The 22,500-nt window shown below is 44.4% G+C and overlaps 1 protein-coding gene across 1 annotated transcript in view; it reads right to left on the bottom strand.

The window, feature by feature from the left end:
* LOC122794553 (migration and invasion inhibitory protein) overlaps positions 1-22,500 on the bottom strand; it is an 889,312-nt gene that overhangs the window by 595,716 nt on the left and 271,096 nt on the right. The window contains exon 5 of the mRNA XM_044063041.1: positions 1,763-1,874. Within this exon, the coding sequence (XP_043918976.1) occupies positions 1,763-1,874 (112 nt within the window). The remainder of the gene's footprint in view (positions 1-1,762; positions 1,875-22,500) is intronic.

Below are 22,500 nucleotides of genomic sequence, written 5' to 3'. Positions count from 1 at the left end.
AACCCATCTGTTCAAGGCTCTAGAATCTCTATCAGAAGGGGTAGGATTTTTGGCAGCAGTAGCCTTAATGCCTTTTGGTCCTTGGGAAATAGTCTCTGGATCCGCAGTAGGATTCTTGAACAGGAACTTGTGAGAGTCAGGTACTCTGTAATACCTGTCAGATTTTCTGGGAGTTGGAGGCAAAGTGTCTGGGGAAAGACTAGATTCCAAGAAAGCATCATCTACACTGTCCAGAACAGGAAGGATAGCTAAAGGCCTGTGCTGAGGAAGGAGTAGGAATTCCCTAAGCCTCTTTTTGGAGTCAGAAGCAGAAATGCTCCATAAGAGTGTGCAAGGTTTCACCAAAGGAAAAATCTTCTGGAGGGGAAGCAGAGGGGAATGGAATCCTCTGCATCAGAATCCTCGTAGGTAGATGAAGGGCAAATCCTGGTCATCAGAAGGAAAAGAAATATCAGATTCCTCATCGGAAGAATCAGAAGGAAAATCAGTTCTAGGTCTCTTAGAGGGGGAAGGCTGGCTTCCCCTAATTAAGGTAATAAGGTCTTCGGCCATTCTAAGCATTTGTTTTTTAGGCATATGGGCCTGAGCATGCGGTTTGGACGTCGGTTTTCTAAGCGTGGATCGAGTTTTAGGCGTGGATGAAGAAGATGGCGTCAGCTTAAAATGCAAGTCTGTAGGCCTGAATACACCCTCAGAAGCCGGTGCCTGCACAGCGGCTCCGGATCCATCAAAGGTAGAGACATCCGCAGGTTCCATAGTCGAAGAAGCATCTCGCGGCATACCAGACTCCGAATGGGTCTTCATAGTAGGGGCCTGCAAATCTGAAGTAGCGGGTATCAGAGGCTGCGAAAGCACCTCACTGAGTATCGACGGACTGGCGAATAGCTTAACAGAAGCATCGTTGGCAGTTTTGGACCTACGCGGTCTGTCTCTGTCTTTACGTTTTTTTCGGAAGATCGGTAGTCAAATGGCTTAACGAAGCCATTTCTGGGTAGTTATACTGAGTACCAAAATAATTTGCTGCAAATATAGCCCGACGACGAATAGGGTTGAACAAGGCACAAAACCAACAGCAAGGGACATCGTGGTCTGGGCCTAAGCAAGGAATGCAGTATGAATGAAAATCTTTGAGGTATTTGCTTTCCACAGGTAAGACAGTTGTTAACTTTTACTGACATTGGTTAGAGCAAGAAAAAGGATCCTCAACAGGGTACTTAGCTTTTTTGAAGACTTCGGTTTTGAAACTGGAAAACGAAAATTTCAGGAGTCAGCCGACCGGCACTTGCAAACTGCTTCTGCTTCGGGCACCGCACGGCAAGAAAGACTGGTGTAATGGCGTCAGCTGCATGTGTTATACCCCTGACAACCTGACGTCATGGAAGAAGAGACAGCATCCGACGCAGGAATCCAAGACTCTGGTATTCAGGCTGGCTGAGGGCTACCTGCAGGCAGATAACCCAGATGTAATGACTGCAACAGTGAAACACGAAGAACATCCTATATTTCTATAGTCTACCCCTCTAGTGGCCTACTCTGTAACTGCAGGTAACTGAGTGCACAAATTATTGCAGCTAAAAATAGCTCTAGCAAGTGAGAGTGAAACACAAATTTCATTAACAAAACAGTGAAAAAATGATAGCAGAAAGGACATATTTAATATTTATTAAATAACTGTTTTCCTCCTTCTTTAATAAGATATTTGACAATTCCTTTCTGGCTAGACACTAACCAATAGAAAACTCTTTGGTTTCATAATACTTACTCAAGGTATTCCATACGGATACACTCTTCTTTATTCACTTGTCTGAATTCTTGTAACTCGGAAAAGTACTGCTGTGATTTCTCAGCTACAGAACAATCAATGTCAAGCAGGCCTAAAAATATGGCACAGATTTTGTGTCAATGAGGAACAGAATACATGCTTCCATTAATACATCCAAAAAAGCCCACCTTTAGTTCACAATGGAGCAAGCTGTATGCATGCATTTTTGTAACACCAATTTAAGAAAACAATACATCAATTGCAATTTGCAGGTTATGAGTCGAGCTTGTTTTACAGTTAGCAGATTGTGCTTTGGTCATGATTCAGAAAGCAAAGTGACCAAAAAGCCTTCACTGTGACTAAATCTTAGCACAATCGAGCTACATCCTTGAAATTACTTTATTTCTGCAGCACAATGTTTAGGCAAAACAAATACAATTACTTGCAGCTGGTATGACTGACTTTATTCCTATACTTGGAAAACAGCTCCTTTTGTCATCATAGGTTTATAGGTAGGTACTAGGCTATCGGCCCAAGGGCCTATGCAAGCCTAGCCAACAAGGTTCCCTGGCTTACGCCACCCAAGAAAGATATTTTCCTGTGCCACTGTCGAGCAGAGACACAGAAGTGATCCCCGGGGTGTATTTCCTATTTCCCATCCACTCATCAAGATTTTTCTTGAAGAGTGCTAATGAAGAACTTTGCTTGACATAGATGGGTAGCCTGTTCCAGAGTATGGGAAGTCTCTGGGATAGGAATCTATCCTTCCAGCATATCCTGTTTATTGTGGTGACAAGGTTTAGGTCTCTAGAGCATGTAGCTCGGAGGGATTGGGATTTCTTTAGGTGTAGCATGTCCAACAGCTCTGGGTTTGACATAGCTTTATATGTTAGGCAGAGATCACCTCTGAGTGGGCGATATGCTACGGAGTAAAGCTGGAGTTTTTTGAGGCGGTCAGTGTAGGGCATTTGTTTGAGTCCAGTAATCCTCTTTGTGAGGTACTTCTGTGGCCTTTCCAGCTGCTGCAGATGTCTTGTGAGGTACATTCCAAAAGGGGCGTTGCACTCTATAATGGGTCTAATGAGTGATGAGTAGAGGGTAACGATGACCTCTTTTTTCCTGGACGAGAACCCTTTTATGATGAGGTGTGCCACGTAGAAGGACTTCCTGACTACTGTGGCGATGTGACTATCAAAGGAGAGACTACTGTCCACCTGGGTCCCAAGGTCTCTTATCATGCATTTGGTGTTAAGTAGATTGCTGCCTATGTGGTAGTTCATGGGTACAGAGTTTTTACCAAAGGGGATGACACTGCACTTTTTGGCATTGAGCTTGAGGCCATGGCTCGGACACCAGGCATATGTCTCAGAGAGGCCCTTCTGTAGGATGTTCACATCATTTGGGGACTTGACTATGGCTCCTAGTTTGCAGTCATCTGCAAACTTCGTTAGCCAGAGGCCTTCTGTGTTAGCCTGTACTTCAGAGAAGTAGATACCAAACAGGAGCGGTCCCAGGATGAACCCTGTGGTACTCCACTTGTCACTGGTTTGAGGTCAGATTTGGAGTCTGCAACTTTTACAGTGTGGGTTCTGTCAGTGAGCCAGTTGGCAACCAATCTTGTGATGTAGGGATTTATGCCTAGTTTATTGAGTTTAGCTATAATTCCAGAATGGGAGATGGTGTCGAAAGCCTTGGCGAGGTCAAGATCGATAGACTGTGTGGACTGTGTGAACTACTTTACCCTTATCTACGGCTTTGGTAACTGCTTCAAAGAAGTCGATCAGGTTCAGGAGGCATGATCTGCCTTTCACAAACCCAAACTGGGTGGGATCCAGAGTTTGGAGGTTACCAATGTCTTTGTTTATGAGTTCCATGATGATACGTTCCATGGTTTTGCAGACCAGGCTCGTCAGGCTAATAGGTCTATAGTTCCCGGGATCAGTGGTGGCTCCCCCTTTGTGGAGTGGGATAACTGTTGCTGTGTGCCATTCAGTGGGCACAAAGCCTGATGCGAGGCTATTATTGAACATGGTGCTTAAGTGGGGAGCCAGTTCATTCTGAAGTTCGTGTAAAACGCAGCCTGGGATGCTGTCCGGTCCCACGGATGCTGTGTTTTTGGCTTTAGAGAGTGCAGCTTTCACCTGCGTGGTTGTGATTACAGGGACTCTGCATTCTTCCTGTATAGATATGGGCCCTTTAGGGGGTGGGGTGGGGGGGCTAAAGTTAGCACTGAACCTATCTACCAGGATGTTGGCAATATCAGTTGGCTCTGTAATTTTCATGCCTTTGTGCTGTAACTCAGAGCAGATCTGGGTGTTGCCATTGAGATTCTTGACATAGCTATAGAATGCTTTGTGGTTGTCCTTGGAATTAGTGGAAATTTTATTTTCGTAGCTAGCTTTGGAGGATCTTGTAAGGGATCTCAGCTTCTTACTGAGGCTGACAAGGGAGCTCCTCCACTCATGGGATTTTACTCTCTTTTGCAACACTTTCTTCCTTCTGTTGTACAGTTTGTTTATGGCAGGGGACCACCAGATTGGCTTCCTTTTTTTGGAGGATAGCTTCTTGGTTCTGTTTGGGATAGCACGATCCATGCACTCATGTAGGTGCTTATAGAGCACATTTGTGTAGGATTCAGCAGTTGTAACTGTATTGTCCATCTGCATGGGTGTCATGAAGTTCACTGCTTCTGTCTTAAGAAGCATGAAGTTGGCTTTGGAGAAATTTCTTACTGTGGTTTCCTTAATGGGGGGTGGGGGTGGGATGTGGATATCGAGGGTGATTAGCTTATGGTCGGACTGGACCAACGAGGAGTTGACTTCAGGTGTGGAACACCGGTCACTCATGTTGGTAATGACTAGGTCTAGGATACTGTTGCCCCTGGTGGGGGTGTGGATAAGTTGATCTAGGGCATTGGAGTTTAAGAATTCCAGAAAGCGTTGCACTAAGGAGTTAGTACATGAGTAGCTTTCCCAGTTAATGGTGGGGTAGTTGAAGTCGCCCATTATTAGGTTGTTTGGCTGAACCCTAATATTTTCCAGTACATCAAGAAAAGAGGAGTGGGAATCCTGGGGCATGGTGGGGGATCTGTAGCAAGCTACAATTTGGATTTCAGTTTTGCCAAGAGTTATTGCACTTGGATAACCTCGGATGCATTATGCTGAGCAACTAGCCTGGAGGTGTGGATATCCTTAATGAATATGGACACACCCCCACCTTTGGTGTTTCGGTCCAGGTTAGATGGCCAAAAAGTGTGGTATGAGTTATAGCCTGGTAGTGCAGGGATGCTCTCTGGAGCCTTGAACCAGGTCTCAGTCACTGCACAGATATCGATGTTCTCCATTTTAAGGAGTGCCTCGAGTGAGTGCATTTTGAAATTTAGACTTATCCCCTACTCTACTCATTCTGAGTGACACCAATACAAATATAAAATATATATCTATACATGTAAATGCTGGCTTATGGAGGAGCAGCAACAGTGTTACATTAAGGTACAAAGTCAAGATGAAATGGTGGTACTTTTGATCAGAATGAAGAATGCAGAACTGATACAGACTATTTTACAGTTGTCTCAGCAGCTGAACTGAGACCCCTATTACATAATTTCTTTATTAAAAAAGTAGTTTTCAGTAGGACTGAGGCAGTCATAGTAGTAAGGTAAAACTCACAATTTAGGTTCACTGAAATCCCAAAAGGCAGAATACCAGTCTTAGGTGTAATTAACTCAACAATGCCCTAGAACAATTCACTGAAACTATTACAAACATTCAAAAGGAAAAAAAACTGGCATATGTCTCTTTAAACAAGGGTACCAAGTGTAGGGGTTCATAGGGCTTATAGTGTTAAGCTGTTATGGTCTCACATTTTGCATTATACTCTGTTCCCTTTGGGGGGGGGGTTATGAATTCTGCTCAGACTGCACTACATAAAATTCAGAAACAATAATAGACAAGCAATCACAAGGACCATAAGATGCCTTGCCATATACATATCTACTTAAACTCACCTAACAATCCTGGTGTAAATTTGTGTCTAACCATCCAATCATCAAGACTAGCCTTAGAAAGTAACTAAAGAAGCACTTTGATCAATACAGAACAACAGTTATGAGCTGTCACTGCAGCAAAACTCCTACTCATTTCACAAGAAAAAGTATTTTTAATCTAGTTGTAGCATGCTACAGTTCAAAATCTACATTCCTTCTATGGGCTAAAGCAGCCAAAGTGGTAAGTTCAAATTCAGCATTTAGCTGCATTTAAATCCTGAAGGTAGAACTGCATTCTGTTTTACACTTTCCTTTTATAATGTTGTCATAAACTCTCAAGACAGGAACTGACATATGGCCTTTCATACACAGGTACTATAGTACAAATTTTTACAGCCCTCCACTGTCACAGAGTGACATTTTGCATAGCACTTTGTTCCCTCTAGGGGTATATAGGTATGTGACTTCTGTTCAGGCTGTGTTATGCAACAGTGGTCCCACAGTATTATCTTTGCTATTGTCATTGTGTCATAAGCAATACATTACATACAAATGTATGACATATAAATATGTAGCACATTACATACAAGTGTGTGTATGTATATATATATATATATATATATATATATATTTTTTTTTTTTTGTTATATACACACACACACACACAATTATGCTACACACACACACAATTATGCTATTAACTGCACAGAGAAAAGTACAGGTGTGCATGTAAATTTACTATAACAGTATATATTCAATTGAACACTGTTGCAGTAGCCTTAGCTATGGTTACATCCTGCAAAGGATAAAAAAAGCCAGCCAGCTTCCAAAGCTTCATGGCACCTTCTACATGCCCATATCAAATCATCAGCTTGAGATGAGCTAACAAGACAGGTTTGTGTGGCAAGCCTTACAGAGCTTTCATGCCAACAGCCAGAAGGAGTCTGAGTCCTAAAAGTACAATGCTAGGAACAACAAAAAAATAAGAGTCCATATCCTGGCATTAACAACACACCAAAAACAAGGTGTGGGGGTGCGGGAAGGGAGTGAGTACTGTAGAAGTGATAATTTGGACACTTACTTTCATGGTACGTTTACTTACACAATGTTCATCACATTAATCACTGCTGCAATAGCTCTAGCTATATGGGCAGATTATCCTAGCTTATGACATCCGGGAGGTGGAAATGGCTGGGTCCATGAGCCCCTGGAGAATGGTCCCAGCAAAGCTTGATCTAGACCTAGAGAATGAATTGAGCTTGTAATACCTTTAAATGTATGTACAGAGGACTAAGATACTGCTTCTAGAATACTCCTTCAATTCAACCATTTCCGAAAAGTCCTAGATGAAGGACAGGCCTGTTATGTTGGGCCTTGACCCTGTCTGGAACAGTTTTGTTGTGGTGGGTATAACAAAAGGTAATAGCCTGAGACAATCATTTGGAAATAGGCTGTTTTGATAGTTTGTCCCTTTTTCTTAAATTCACAAGACATAAAAAAGTGATCCAAAGATCTGAAAGATTTTAGTAATGTCAAGATAGTACCAAGTTGACTGTGGACATTCAAGGAATATAATATCCTTTCTCTATTTTTAAGTTTGGAAAATAAAACAGGTACATGAACAATTTTGCTTATGGTAAACTCAGGTACCACTTTAGACATTACAAGAGGATTAGTTCTCAGAAAAACCCTGTCTCTCTGTAAAATAAGACAGGGTTGACTCACCATAAGAGCTTGCAACTTGGATACTTTTCTTGCAGAAGTCACAGGAATCAGTAAAACAGTTTTCCACATAAATAACCTCAAATTAGCCAGATTAGTTAGTTCAACTGGAGCAAGTGCTAGCTTTTCTAATACAAAATTTAATATCACAAGGAGGAGTCACTGATTTTCTTGGAGGCCTGTTATGTAAATGCCTTTCTAAAACATTCTGACATGAGAATGCATTGAAGGAAGAGCATCCATGGGCAGATGTTCTAAAATGGCCAATAAATGAACCTTGATGGAGTAGTAAGAAAGCTTATAGGATAGTAACTTGCACAAATACTGTAAAACTAGAGAAACACTAGCCCTGAATGGGTGCTGGTTATGTTGTCGGCACCAACTAGAAAATCTTGACCATTTGCTAATATGCAATTTTCAAGTAGCAGGCCTTCCTGCCTCTGTTAGTACCTGCTGCACATTCTCAGTAGCAGCTGCCTAAAGGGAATTAAAACCCTATCATCCAGGAAGCCAGTTGGAAGTTGAGTTGGGTCAGGGTGTATCAGACATCCCTGATCTTGTTAGAGTAGATCCATTCTGTGAGCTGCCCCTGGACATTTCCAAAAGAAGGAAGAACCAATGTTACCTGGGCCAAAAGGGAGTCACTCCAACAATCTTAGTGGATTCCTTCTGAATCTTCAGAAGTACCCAGAAATTCACTGGAAATGGTGGAAAAGCATATAGGAACATTCTAAGAAAAGGAAAAGGCATCTATCTTCCAGGCCTTTTTGCATGGAGTCCTGGAGCAGAATCTTGTCAGATGATTATTCAGAGTGGAGGTAAGTAGGTTTATTTGAGGAAATCCCCACAGATGGATCAAATTTTGGAAGACACCATGATCTAGTTCCCATTTTTGAGGGTTTGCCTTTGTTCTACTCTGCTTGTCTGCCACACAGTTTTGCTCTGATGAAATGTAGGGTTACCTGTAGGATTAGAATGCACTGTGAAGCTATATCCCAAGCTAACATGACTAGTCTGCAAAGGGGGTAATTCCTTGTTCCCCTTGTTTGCTAATGTACAGCATGGCTGTAGTACTGTCTGTAACAACTGGAAGAGGTTCAGAAGACCAAAGATAATTCAGAGAGTTGAGTGCCTTGGTTAAAGTAAGCATCTCTTTTACATTTATGAGCTTCCATCTGTCCTTGGAGTCCTACATACTTTGCACGTTTATCCTTCATGAAACTGCACCCAATGTAAAGTTCAAGGAGTCTGTGGTGACTGACTGCTTTGGAGTAGGGAGGGAAAAAGGGAGACCTGAATTTAGGGAAATTTGCTTTCTCTATCAAGTGATTTCTTTTCTGACAAACCACTGCACTGGGATTTAAAAAGAAAATGGATGTTGGCGCAAGGACCAGAGAGAGACTTCAGATACCTCTGTATCTTTCTCATGTGGAGTCTTAGATGCCATGAGACCCAAAATCCAGATCTATTACCACAAAGATACTGAAGTCTGAGTTGTTGTTTGTCTTTTCGGCTTTTCCCGGTTAGGGGTCGCCAGAGTGGAACTCCGGTCCGCTAATGATTGGCAGTAGATTTTCACGAACGCAGAGGTGACAGCTCGACGTCCAACTTTCAACGAAGGCATGCCCTTACGCATGTCGTTCGAATGCCACCCAACCGCAGGGAGGACATGCAGACTACACATAGAAGGCACTCCCTGCACTCCAGCCAAGAATCGAATGGGAGAACCTCTGCTGTGAGGCAACAACGCTACCACTGCACCACCGCAGATTATACGGAATTCTGAGTGCAAAACCTTAAACATAAATCTAAATATAGATCTATTTTTTTTCCTGTGGAAGAAAAACTCTGAACTGAAATGCCTTATACAGGCATTCCCTAAAATGCCCTGAATATAAAACATTTTTGTTCTCGGTCCTGGAACAAGTACCTAGAAACATCAGGGGTGGTAGTTATAAAGACCATATTGAATAAAGGGAGACTATGTGGCAGCTCAGACTGGGGGCAGACAAACCCATGTGAATGAATGGTTCTATTAATATAAAGTATTTTTTTAAAGACTAGGAGGCTGAAGGTTTGCAAGGAAGTTTGTTAGAAAATAATGTGTGGTTTCTTTAAAAAAAGAAGTTATGTACTCACCATAACATTCCATGTGAGTTGTTCATCTCACCTTCATTCTTTACTGATGGGTTTGGAAACGATCCTCTGCTCCGACCCGGCCAACTGCAAAAGCTCAAGGTCTTCAACCAGCTCGAGGCCAACTCCCTATCCCATAATGTACCCTGATCTTCCCTCAGATCTTGTCTGCTGCGTGACTACTTAGTAGTATAAATATGCCACTCAGAGAATTGGATAAGAGACAAAGCACTCTATATGGACCTCAAGTAGACTGGATGGGGGTTGGAGGGTGGGACATAAGAATGAAGGCGAGATGAACAACTCACATGGAACGTTATGGTGAGTACATAACTTCTTTATGTGAAGTTGTTCTCTGTTGCTGTTCATTCTTTACTGATGGGTAGTGTCCCAAGCAACATCTTCTCGGGTGGCTCACGGAAGTATATTCCTCAGAACTGTGGAACCACAGGAGGCCCTGTCCCTGGAGGCCTTGTCTAGTTTGTAATGAGTGATAAAGGTATGAGGTGTTGACCAGGTAGCTGCTGCACAGATAGAGTCTAATGGTAACCTCGCAGAAAAGACTAATCAGGTTGAAATAGCTCTAGTAGAGTGGGCCTTTACTTTTTGTTGCAAGGGGGCATTTTGTGAATTATAAATGAAGGAAATGCAATCTGATAGCCACCTCGTCAAGGTTACTTTTGTTACTGAGGCACCCTTCTTTGACTCTGAAAAGAAAGCAAATAGTTGAACCGTTGACGTGAACTGTTTAGTTCTGTCTAGATAAAATCGTAGTTGTCTATGAACATCAAGTTTGTGCAGCATGTGTTCCATCCTATTTGTGTATTGGGTAAAGAAAACTGGCAACTCAATAGATTGGTCAAGATTTGCCTCTGAACAAACTTTTGGTAAAAAGGATGGATTTGTTTTAAGCAAAACTCTTGGCATTACAGAAAATCAGATAAGGAGGTTTGATGGTTAGGGCTTGCAGCTCAGAAATCCGCCGAGCAGAAGTAATGGCTATCAGAAAAATAGTCTTCCATGAAAGGAATTTCAAAGAACAGGATGAAGCTGGTTCGAAAGGGGGTAGTATGATTGATTCTACACAGAACAAAATTTAGATTACAGAGCATGACTGGAGCTCTGATTGGTGGCCTCAAATGAATCGCACCTTTAAGGAAGGCTTTAGCAAGTAGATGCAACATGAAATTAGAGCCTTGGAAACCAAAATGAAAGTTTGATATTGCTGCTAATTGAACTCTGATGGTAGCTGCAGCCGCTCCTTCATTGAAAAGTTTAGTTAGGAATTTCAATATAGATGGGATCGGAGCTAGGTAAGGATCAACATCATTCTGAGAGGCCCATAAAGAAAATCTCTTCCATTTGCCAAGATATAACTTTCTGGTAGATGATTTATGAGAGAATGTTATAATATGTTGGGCCTCAGTTGAGAGATTGTAAATCCTGGCTGTTGTGGGAATTGGAGCAGCCAAGCTGTCAGTTTGAGGGAATCAAGTGAAGGATATAGAGCCCCGATGAATGGGTCAACAGATCCGGAACTGGGTCCAGGATCCAGGGTTTATCCAAAAGATGAGGCTGGAGGAAGGGAAAACAAATTTACCAAGGCCAGTAAGGGTCTATTAGTATCATGGTCCTTCCCGGTAGTTTTGCTTTCTGTAATACCTTGGGAATCAGAGGGGAAATGAATAAAGGAGACCCAGGGGCCAATTGTGCACCAGTGCATCCTTTGGGACTTCTCCCAGCTGGGGAATTAGGGCAAATTAGTTGCTGCATTTCGTGTTTGTTGGAGTTGCAAAAAGATCGCAGCAAGGCTGGCCCCACCTGCGGAAAATCCTTTCTGCTACTTGTTGCTTTAGGGACCACTCGTGAGGCATTAAGATTGCCCTGCTCAGCTTGTTTGCTATCACACTGGCTTTCCCTGGGATGTGCATTGCTAACAGAAAGAGCTGGGAGGAAACTGCCCACTGCCATACTCTCATGGCCTCTCGACACAGGGGGCAAGATCTGGTTCCTCCTTGTTTGTTGATGTACCAGACCACTGACATGCTGTCCATCTGAAATGCAATTTTTCCCAGAGGTAGACCGTCTTGAAAAAACTACAACTCTAGAAGTACCACTCTCATCTCCAGGACATTTATATGCAGATGAGCCTCGTGTTTCTTCCACGTGCCTTGGGCTGTTCTTCTGGGCTGATAATACGTTTGTTAGGCTTTCTAGGGACAGACTCCGTGATGTCTGGGGACTCCCACGCCCTTCGAGTGAGTAATTCCAGCAACTCATCGAAGGGTGGAGATACCCAAGAGGTGGAGCGTTGAAATCTGAAAGCCTTCAGGAGAACTGACTCATCATCAGAAGGGTTAAGGGATTTCCAGTCACCCTTCTGTTTAAGAATCTCTAAGATATCTGCAAAGGAGCTATCTTCTGAGGGGGACCATGGGGACCCTTCTGACTCATCTAAGTCAGTATCCGAAGTGACTGATTCCTGTGGGGAGTCCAAATGCTTCCTCTTGCAGAGTCTCTTCCTAGGCACTTCTTCAGTGGGGGCTTCTGGAGAGGTCTCCAAAGAACATGGCTCACCCAATGGAGCTTCCTGGGGCTAAGGATCTCTACACTTCAAAGGAGCATGTGATGAAGAGGCAGACACCGGTGCTTTCAGGGAGGGAGTTGCATGAAATGATGGTTGTCGGGGCAGACAAAGCCCTCCTCATAGCTTCGAAGGCCCCTCGGTCCTGACGAGAAGAATCCCTCAGATCCGATGGAAATAGTCTGTGCCGGTACAGAGGGCTCCGAGCCAGAGGTCGGGGCCGAGACCCCGAGAGGTAAAGTCACCAACAAGTCAGTCCGACTATCCTCCCCGGACCCAACAGTGTCTTCACCGAGGGTATCCAGGCAGTCGAGGCTGAAAAACCTATAGAAGGTGTCGGACCCGGAGGGTCCACAATCATCAGTTCCACGCTCGCCGGCTTCGAAACATCCATGCAAGTCGGAGAAGGAACAATGATCAGCTCCGAAGTCCCCTGGGTTGGTGCTGATAAAATTTTTGCTAGCGCCGGTATCTGCAGGAGCTTCATCACCACACATTCCACATACAGATCAGACAGTCTACTTGAGACCCGTGAGGAATGTGACGAGGCCAGGGATTGTAGTATAGGAGACTTTAAGGTTGGAGACACCGGTTCCAAGGTCAGGGACCGGCTCCAAACCATAACGACAGTCAGTTCCGAAGGCTGTGGAACTGACACTGATGTAGATGGAGATTTTGATGGCTCTGTCTTCTTTGAGTGTTTGTCTGGCTTATCCAAAGATACCTGAAAAGATGATTTAAGCAGACCTTTATCCATCAACTTTCTCTTCCCCTCATGCAACGCTCATGAGCTGACGGAGTGGCATACGGAGCACCTTTCTTGCAGGTGAACCTCACCCAAGCAGTAAACATATTCAAGATGTCCATCTGCTATGGACATCTTTTGCCCACATCTAGGGCACTTCTTGAAGCTAGACTTAGCTTTCTCTTTTTCCTGGTGTGACATCTTCCACAAGCAATTCACACAACAACAACTATTCAAGCTTTGTAAAAGAAGGGCTTACTTAAACTAATCAAAAAACAGAGAAATTATTTATGCTCCCCTGTGTAAAAAGAAGGGCTGCAATTGCACTCTAACACACCACACTAACACTAATAAGAAATAGAAACCTAATGGCCTAAAAATACGGCCACTACTTTACCAAATAGGAACAAAATGTAAGCATATGCCCTGTAAAAAAGAAAGGGCTAAACACACACTCTAATAGAGGAGAACCTCTTTGCCCTATGAAAAACTACAGGCTGACACTATTATGCTACAATATCTATCTAAATGCTCTACAAAGAGCTAACACACACTTTAAAATAAGAGAAAGAAGAATTAAAGGGCCTAAAAGAAAAACGCGGCCACTAATTCCTCTAAAATTCCTCTAAACCACTCTAACCATGCTAATTCAAGAGAGATAGGGAGAACAGAAGGCCTAACCACAAAAAACAGTCTTAAATACTAAATATCTAATCCAAATATAAGCACAAGCCTACATACTCTAACTACTATTAATGCTAATTTACTAAATAGGGAGAACAGAAGGCCTAACCACAAAAACAGTCTTAAATACTAAATATCTAATCCAAATATAAGCACAAGCCTACATACTCTAACTACTATTAATGCTAATTTACTAAATTTTTCCCAAAAACAAAAGGTATAATATTAAAAGAAGAAAAGTTATTCACTGGTCAGAGCTGGTGAATGTCCGATCAAGTTGCAGCAACAAATGAGATCTGAGGGAAGATCAGGGGACATCATCGGATAGGGAGTTGGCCTCTAGCTGATTGAAGACCATTAGATTTTGCAGTTGGCGGAGTTGGAGCAGAGGATTGGCTCCGAGCCCATCAGTAAAGAATGAATGGCGAGATAGAACAACTTCACATCATTTTATATTTATATATATATATATATATATCTATATATATATATATATATATATATATATATATATATACATATATATTTTTTTATATATATATATATATATATATATATATATATATATATATATCTATATATAAAATCTGTATATACACCCACAGGCAGAAGAAACAGGCAATCCAGTATCAGTTCAGTACAAAATTTTAATCAGAACGGTAAGTGCTTTCACAATAGATATTGCTTCTTCAGACCAAAAAAACATTGCAATACTTATATATATATATCTATATAAAACTAATTCAAAAATCTATTAACCAATCAGAACTCACTACAGATCTCACTACAATCAAAATTTAAAAGCACAGCTATCTAAAAAAAATAAGAAGTTATGTACTCACCATAACGTTCCATCTGAGTAGGTGACTTCATTTGGATGCAACCTGTGGGATTCGGATCCGACATCGGATCCGAGCCGGGAATTCATAAGCTTTAGGATCCGAGCTCCTAGCTCCTCCCTTTACCCATAATCCCCTGCTAAGCCCTGACTGACCTCAGATTGAGTTTGCCCTGTGAATACCAGTATAACAGAATCCTGAGAAACCAGAACTAATAGCGTCATGAAAGGTCGGGGGGATGGTTGCATCCAAATGAAGTCACCTACTCAGATGGAACGTTATGGTGAGTACATAACTTCTTAATCTGAAGTAGGAAGACTTCATTTGTCTGCAAACTGTGGGACAGAGTCCCCAGCTACCTGGATCTTGGGCGGCCGTCATGGAAGGATGTTCCGGAGCACCGCAGAGCCAAAGGATGCTCTCCCTCTGGAAACAACGTCCACTTTGTAATGTGAAATGAAAGTATGAGATGAGGACCAAGTGGCTGCTGCGCAGATATCATCTAATGGTACTCTAGATTTAAAGGCAGCAGAAGTAGGTACTGCTCTTGTAGAATGTGCTGTAATTCTCTGAGAAGCTGGCCTTCCTGAGGTGTCATAAGCCTGCAAGATACAATTAGAAATCCACTTTGATAAAGTGACCTTAGAGACTGCCTTACCCAGTGCGAATTTTGCAAAGGAGATGAACAGTTGATCGGATTGTCTATGACCAACTGTTCTGTGAATGTAGAAAGCATGATTGTCTATGAACATCTAAGGAATGCAGTTTATATTCTCCTTTGTTTTTATATTTGGGAAAGAAAACTGGCAAATTAATAGATTGGTTAATATTGGATTCGGAAGCAATCTTTGGAAGAAAGGAAGGATTGGTCCTGAGGGAAACCCTATCAGGAAAAAAGGAGAGATAAGGTGGTTTGACGCATATAGCTTGGAGTTCTGAAACTCTTCTAGCTGACGTAATGGCCACTAAGAAAGCAGTTTTCCAGGAAAGATATTTCAAGTCCACAGAGGCTGCAGGTTCAAAAGGAGAAGCGGTTAGGGCCTGCAGCACCAGAGACAAGTCCCAAGGTGGTACGGCTTCCTTAACAGGAGGTCTTAAGAGGAAAGCACCCTTAAGAAAGGTTTTACAAATTTTTGCAGCCATGAGAGGCATCGAGTCATGACCCACATGGTAATGAGAAATGGCTGCCATCTGTACCTTTACCGTCGAAGAGCTTGCTCCTTGTTGGAAAAGGTCTGTCAAAAAGTCTAGTACCACAGAGAGTGGTGTGGAAAAGGGATCAAGATTTTTATGTTCCGCCCAAATAGAGAACTGCTTCCATTTGCTTCGATAAACCTTCCTAGTAGAAGGTTTATGGGCAGCCACTATGATGGCTTTCACTGGTGAAGAGATACCGGGAGTCCTTATTAGGGATGGAACTGGAGCAGCCAAGCCGTCAATTTCAGCGTGTGAAGGTTCGGGATTGGAAGCCCCTGAGGATGGGAAATGAAATCCGGAATTGGATCTAGAATCCAGGGCGGATTCACTCTGTGAGACCATACATAAAGGAACCATGGTTGACGAGGCCAGAATGGGGCAATGAGAATCATTTTGCTCCCGAAACTGCTGGCTTTCTGCAATAGTTTTTGCATTAGAGGAAGAGGAGGATAAGCGTATAGGAGACCGGGAGGCCAAGCATGCACCAGGGCGTCTCTCGGGGATTCCCCGAATGGGGGAAGCAGAGTGAAGAAGTTGTCGCATTTGACGTTTGAGGGAGAAGCAAAAATCTGCTTCGCTACTAGAGAACTGAGAGACCATTCGTGAGGGGAAAGAATGGTGCGAATGAGCTTGTCCGCTAGAATGTTGGACCTTCCCGGAACGTGCGTGGCCACAAGAAAGCGGTTGGTGGAGATTGCCCATTCCCATACTCTCATGGCCTCTCGACAAAGGGGGTAGGACCTGGTTCCCCCCTGTTTGTTGATGTACCAGACTACCGACATATTGTCTGCCTGGATAGCAATAGTTCCTACAGGAAGAAGGCTGTGTAGTGCTTGCAACGCTAATAGCACTGCCCTCATCTCCAGAACATTTATATGCAGGGAGGTCTCTGAACTGTTCCACGTGCCTTGGACAATCCTGCCCGCTGAATGCCCCCCCCACCCGAGGCGAGAAGCGTCCGTGGTCACCGTGGCTAGGGGGAATGCAGTACAGAAGGGTCTCCCTGTTAGGAGGTCCGTCGACTGGAGCCACCAGAACAGGGAGCTCTTGCATGCTCTGCTGATGGCTATCAGGCTGTTGAGAGGAAAGTAAAGCAGGGACCATTGGACCTGGAGGGTCCATTGAAGAATCCGCATGTGTAGCCGAGCGTGAAGGAGGAGTGGGATGGCTGCCGCCATTGAACCTAGGGCCCTCAAGACTATAGCTGCAGTTGGAGCCGGTTCTAAGATGGCCATGATATGACACCTCAGGTTGGACAGTCGATCTGGAGTGAGGAATGCCCGCATGTTTCTTGTGTCCAATCTTCCTCCTATAAAATCTATAAGCTGTGTGGGGGCCAAGGAAGATTGTTCTCGGTTTATGGTGATGCCCAGCCGAGGGGCTATGTGAAGGAAATAGTCCCTGGCTGAGCACAGTAAATGCCTTGATGACGCTGTAAGGAGCCAGTCGTCCAGGTATGGAAACACCTGAATTCCCCGGAGTCTCAGGTGGGCCACTACCACTGCAAGTACCTTGGTAAACACCCTGGGGGCAGAGGTGAGACCAAAGGGAAGGACCCTGAACTGGTAGTGATTGGCTCCCAGCCGGAAGCGAAGGAACCTCCTGGACCGTCTGTCCATTAGAATGTGGTAGTACGCGTCTTTGAGGTCTATAGAGCACATCCAATCGTTCTCCTGCAAAAGGGGGAGGATAGATTGTAAGGTGACCATCCGGAACTTTTGCTTGGTTACAGACAGGTTCAGTTGTGACAGGGTCTAGGATCGGTCTTAAGTCCCCCGTCTTTTTTTGGCACCAAGAAGAACCTGGAGTAAAACCCTGATCCGGTCTGATCTCGGGGGACGCGTTGGATGGCTCTTTTTGTTAGCAGCTGTGCGATTTCCACAGTTGCTACCTCCCGTTGATCGGGTGGTACATTGGGGAGGATTTTGGATCTGGGAATACTGTGAAGGGGGATTGAATAGCCTCTGGATATCACTCGAAGCACCCAACGGTCTGACGTGATTGACTCCCATGATGTCAGGTGCCTCGAAAAACGCCCCCCGACTGCCTCCAGAGAGGAGCAGCCGGGTAACCCATCAGGGTTGCTGCGTGGGTCTGTCAGAGAAGGGTTCTCTGGACCCAAAGTTCCTAGGAGCCCCTCTGCCAATAAGACGGTGACCTCCCTGTCCTCCTCTGCCATGGAAGGACTGGTTGTCCGGAGCAGGTTGGGATTTCTGCGATTTCTGGAACCACATCTTCTTCTGTCCCTTTTGGTTCTTCGAGAAGCACCTCTGGGGAGCTGAGAAGCGGACTCCGACGACAGACAGCGTCTTCCCGTCCTTTTCGTTCTGGACAAGCGTTTCGCAAACCGTTTTGCCAAAAAGGGCAGAACCATCGAAGGGGGCATTCGCGAAGGTCGCTTTGAAGGGCTCCGCGAAGTCACAGTGGCGGAGCCAGGCCTGGCATCTCATAACAAGGCCCGATCCGCTAGCTCTAGCGGCTCCCTCTGTTGCATGAGATAAGAGCCGCATAGAAGTATTAGACACCGCTCTGAGAGTGGCCATACAGGTGGAGTACACTTGTTTGTCCTCCGCCGAAATGGACTCTGAGGGAAATGCAGCATATTCCTTAATCAGGTCTCGCTGCATCCTGATCACGTGTGCCATATAGTTCAGCGCCCTCAGAGAGAAGGTTGCTGAACTAAAGACTCGCTTCCCAATGCGATCCATCAAGCGGGACTCCTTGCTCGAGGGCTGCATAGAGGGACTCTCCTGAGCCAATTCCCTCTTTGTGGCTGCAGCCATCAGCATGGCATCTACTGGGGGTCCCTTAACTCCAATGTGTACAGTCCGATGGGGGACTAAGAATGCGGTCCGGACGTTTGGGAACAGGCTCTACGGTCTCCGGGTCCTTCCACGCTCTGTTGGCAATAAGGTCCACCAGAGGGTCAGCAGGAGGGGACACCCAAGAGGTAGACGGGCCCGCCTCAAATGCCTCCAAGAACACTGACTCGTCCGAGGAGGCCTTGGGGGCAGACCACTCCCCCCGATCCTTAACATTTCCATAATGTCTCCAAAGGAGACATCTTCTGGGGGTGATCTTGGGGAGCCCTCCCCTTCCTCCAAGTCCGTGTCTTCAGTAATAGACTCAGGGGAGTCCACGTGCCTCCTCTTACACTTATGCTTATGAGGCACTTCCTCGGAGAGACTGTCCGAAGAGTCCTCGCCAGCAACCAGTTGTTCCAAAGGAACCACTTGGGACATTGAGGCGGGCTGTCCCTGAGACCGGCTGATGGGAGCCTGGCCCAGCTGCGAGGGAGTGCGGGATGGAGCTGAGACAGGGACTGGGGGTCCGGATGTCCTCAACAGAACCCTCTACACAACGTCGAAGGCTGAGGGAGAGCCGACTTCTCTAAGCCCCGAGAGCCGACCCCCACTTGGATCCGACGAATAGATCAGAACCGGAGCCGAGACCGATGGATCCGAGAGACCGGTGCGCTCCAACCTAGACAGAGTCGAAGAGACACCGGCTCCCTCGGATCCGAGGCTAGGCCCACGGCTCCGACAGGTCGGGTCTGAAGTACCCGAAGCACTCAAGGGAGGGATCAGATCCGAGGTGTGTCGACCAGTCGGATCCAACCCACCCCCGGGTCCAACGCTGCCCGGCTCCGAAAGCTCCGAACCCGGGAGTCGGGTCGGAGCAGGAGCTATGGGGGCGAAAAAAGGGGTCGAGGCCCCTCCCGGATGGGGGGAGGCCAGGAGCACTCCCATCTGCATCTGGGCCTGGATGAATCGCCTCATCATCCGGTCCATATCAGCATCCGACATAGAAAAGGTTGACCTCGACGAGGCCACCGAGGCGGATCTAGAGTGTCGCCTCGATGACCTCGACAAAGGTCTAGTCTCCACCTCCTTGGGTCCGGGAGAGAACCGAGGGGATCGGAGCCGAGGATGAGGAGATTTAGAAGCCAGAGGGGAGGCACGCTTAGGCGGGGGGGCCGAGACAGAGGCCTCGGCCCGCCGCTTATGGTGCCCCTCCCTATGCCTCTCCTTTTCCCTCCTGGTCTCCCTATCCTCCGGTTTCTTGGCGGGAGATTGAGTCCCTGCCGGAGGAAGGGAGACCGAAGTAGCCACTGGTGTAGCAGGGGCCGAGGCGCGATTCAGGAGGGAGAAGTCCCGCCAGAACCAACCAGACCTCCGCTCCCTTAAAGCCCAGGGGTTGAACCCTGCACAAATGGTACAACCAGATGAAAGGTGTTCAACCCCCAGGCATTTAACGCACAGAGTGTGGCCATCAGCCGGGGAAAGCTTATGGCCACACTCGGTACATTTAGAAAATATAGCCTTGGGGGCTTCAGACATGGCTACGCCCTAACAGGCCCTAAAAAAAAACACACACACACAACTAACACACACTAACGAACACCCGAGAAAGGTTAACTAAAAGAAGGGAGGAAAGCCTAATCAAACACACACTAATTTCTGCTAAAGTATAAAAAGGAAATATAGTCAAAAATATTTCACCAAATCTCTTTGCTATGGAGCTCGAAAAATCCCGTCAGCTACTGAACGCGGCAAACGAAATCTGGGGTTAGTCAGGGCTTAGCAGGGGATTATGGGTAAAGGGAGGAGCTAGGAGTTCGTATCCTAAAGCTTATGAATTGTCGGCTCGGATCCGATGTCGGATCCGAATCCCACAGGTTGTAGACAAATGAAGTCTTCCTACTTCAGATATAATGTTTATCAAAAACCTCAAATAAATCGTACATTAAAAGCATACATAATATATATATATATATATATATATATATATATATATATATATATCTATATAAATATATATATATATATATATATATATATATATATATATAAACTCTACTAAAAAATATACATAAAGTATATATATATATATATATATATATATATATATATATATACATACATACATATATATATATATATACACACACGTGTGAATTCAAAAAACAAAAATATTATAAAAAAATATATATATATATATTATATATATGTATATATAATATATATATATGTATATATATGTAAAAGGGGGCCCAAAAACCCCCCCTCACTGAGTATCGACGGACTGGCAATAGCTTAACAGGCATGGGGCAGTTTTGGACCCCGGTCTGTCTCTGTCTTTACGTTTTTTGAAGATCGGTAGTCAAATGGCTTAACAAGCCATTTCGGGGTAGTTATACTGAGTACCAAAATAATTTGCTGCAAATATCCCCGACAATGGGGTTGAATAAGGCACAAAACCAACCACAAGGGACATCATGGACTGGGCCTAAACAAGGAATGCAGTATGAATGAAAATCTTTGAGGTATTTGCTTTCCACAAAGACCATTGTAAACTTTTACTGACATCGGTAAGAGCAAAAAAAAGGATCCCAACAGGGTACTTAGCTTTTTGAAGACTTGGTTTGAAACGGGAAACGAAAATTTCAGGAGTAAACCGCCCGGCACTTGAAAACTGCTTCTCCCGGCACCGAGGGCAAGAAAGACGGGTTAATGGCGCCTGCATGTTTTATACCCTGACAACCTGACCCATGGAAGAAGAGACAGCATCCGCGAGGAATCCAAGACTCTGGTATTCAGGTGGCTGAGGGCTACCTGCAGGCAGATAACCCAATGTAATGACTGCAACAGTGAAACACAAGAACATCCTATATTTCTATAGTCACCCCTCTAGTGGCCTACTCTGTAACTGCAAACTGAGTCCCTTATTGCAGCTAAAAATAGCTCTAGCAAGTGAGGTGAAACACAAATTTCATTAACAAAACAGTGAAAATGATAGCAGAAAGGACATATTTAATATTTATTAAATAACTGTTTTCCTCCCTTTAATAAGATATTTGACAATTCCCTTTTTGGCTAGACACTAACCAATAGAAAACTCTTTTGGGTTTTATAATACTTACTCAAGGTATTCCATAGGATACACTCTTCTTTATTCACTTGTCTGAAGTAACTCAAAAAACTGCTGTGATTTCTCAGCTACAGAACAATCAATGTCAAGCAGGCCTAAAAAAATGGCACAGATTTTGTGTCAATGAGGAACAGAATACATGCTTCCTTTAACCAAAAACCCACCTTTAGTTCACAATGGAGCAAGCTGTATGCATGCATTTTTGTAACACCCAAATTTTAAAAAAACAATACATCAATTGCAATTTGCAGGTTATGAGTCGAGCTTGTTTTAAGTTAGCAGATTGTGCTTTGGTCATGATTCAGAAAGCAAAGTGACCAAAAAACCTTCACTGTGACTAAATCTTAGCACAATCAGCTACATCCTTGAAATTACTTTATTTCTGCAGCACAATGTTTAGGCAAAACAAATACAATTACTTGCAGCTGGTATGACTGACTTTATTCCTATACTTGGAAAACAGCTCCTTTGTCATCATAGGTTTTATAGGTACAGGCTATCGGGCCCCAAAGGGGCCCATGCAAGCCTAGCCAACAAGGTTCCTGGCTTACGCCACCCAAGAAAGATATTTTCCTGTGCCACTGTCAAGGGGACACAGAAGTGATCCCCGGGGGTATTTCCTATTTCCCATCCACTCATCAAGATTTTTCTTGAAGAGTGCTAATGAAGAACTTTGCTTGACATAGATGGGTAGCCTGTTCCAGAGTATGGGGAAATCTCTGGGATAGGGAAACTATCCTTTCCCGCATATCCTGTTTATTGTGGTGACAAGGTTTAGGTCTCTAGAGCATGTAGCTCGGAGGGATTGGGATTTCTTTAGGTGTAGCATGTCCAACAGCTCTGGGTTTGACATAGCTTTATATGTTAGGCAGAGATCACCTCTGAGTGGGCGATATGCTACGGAGTAAAGCGGAG

The sequence above is a fragment of the Protopterus annectens genome, chromosome 2.part1 (genome assembly GCF_019279795.1).
Source record: "Protopterus annectens isolate FY-2018-M chromosome 2.part1, PAN1.0, whole genome shotgun sequence".
Taxonomy (NCBI): Eukaryota; Metazoa; Chordata; order Ceratodontiformes; family Protopteridae; genus Protopterus; species Protopterus annectens.
Note: the sequence above shows the minus strand (reverse complement) of the source record. Positions and strands in the feature narration are given on the sequence as shown.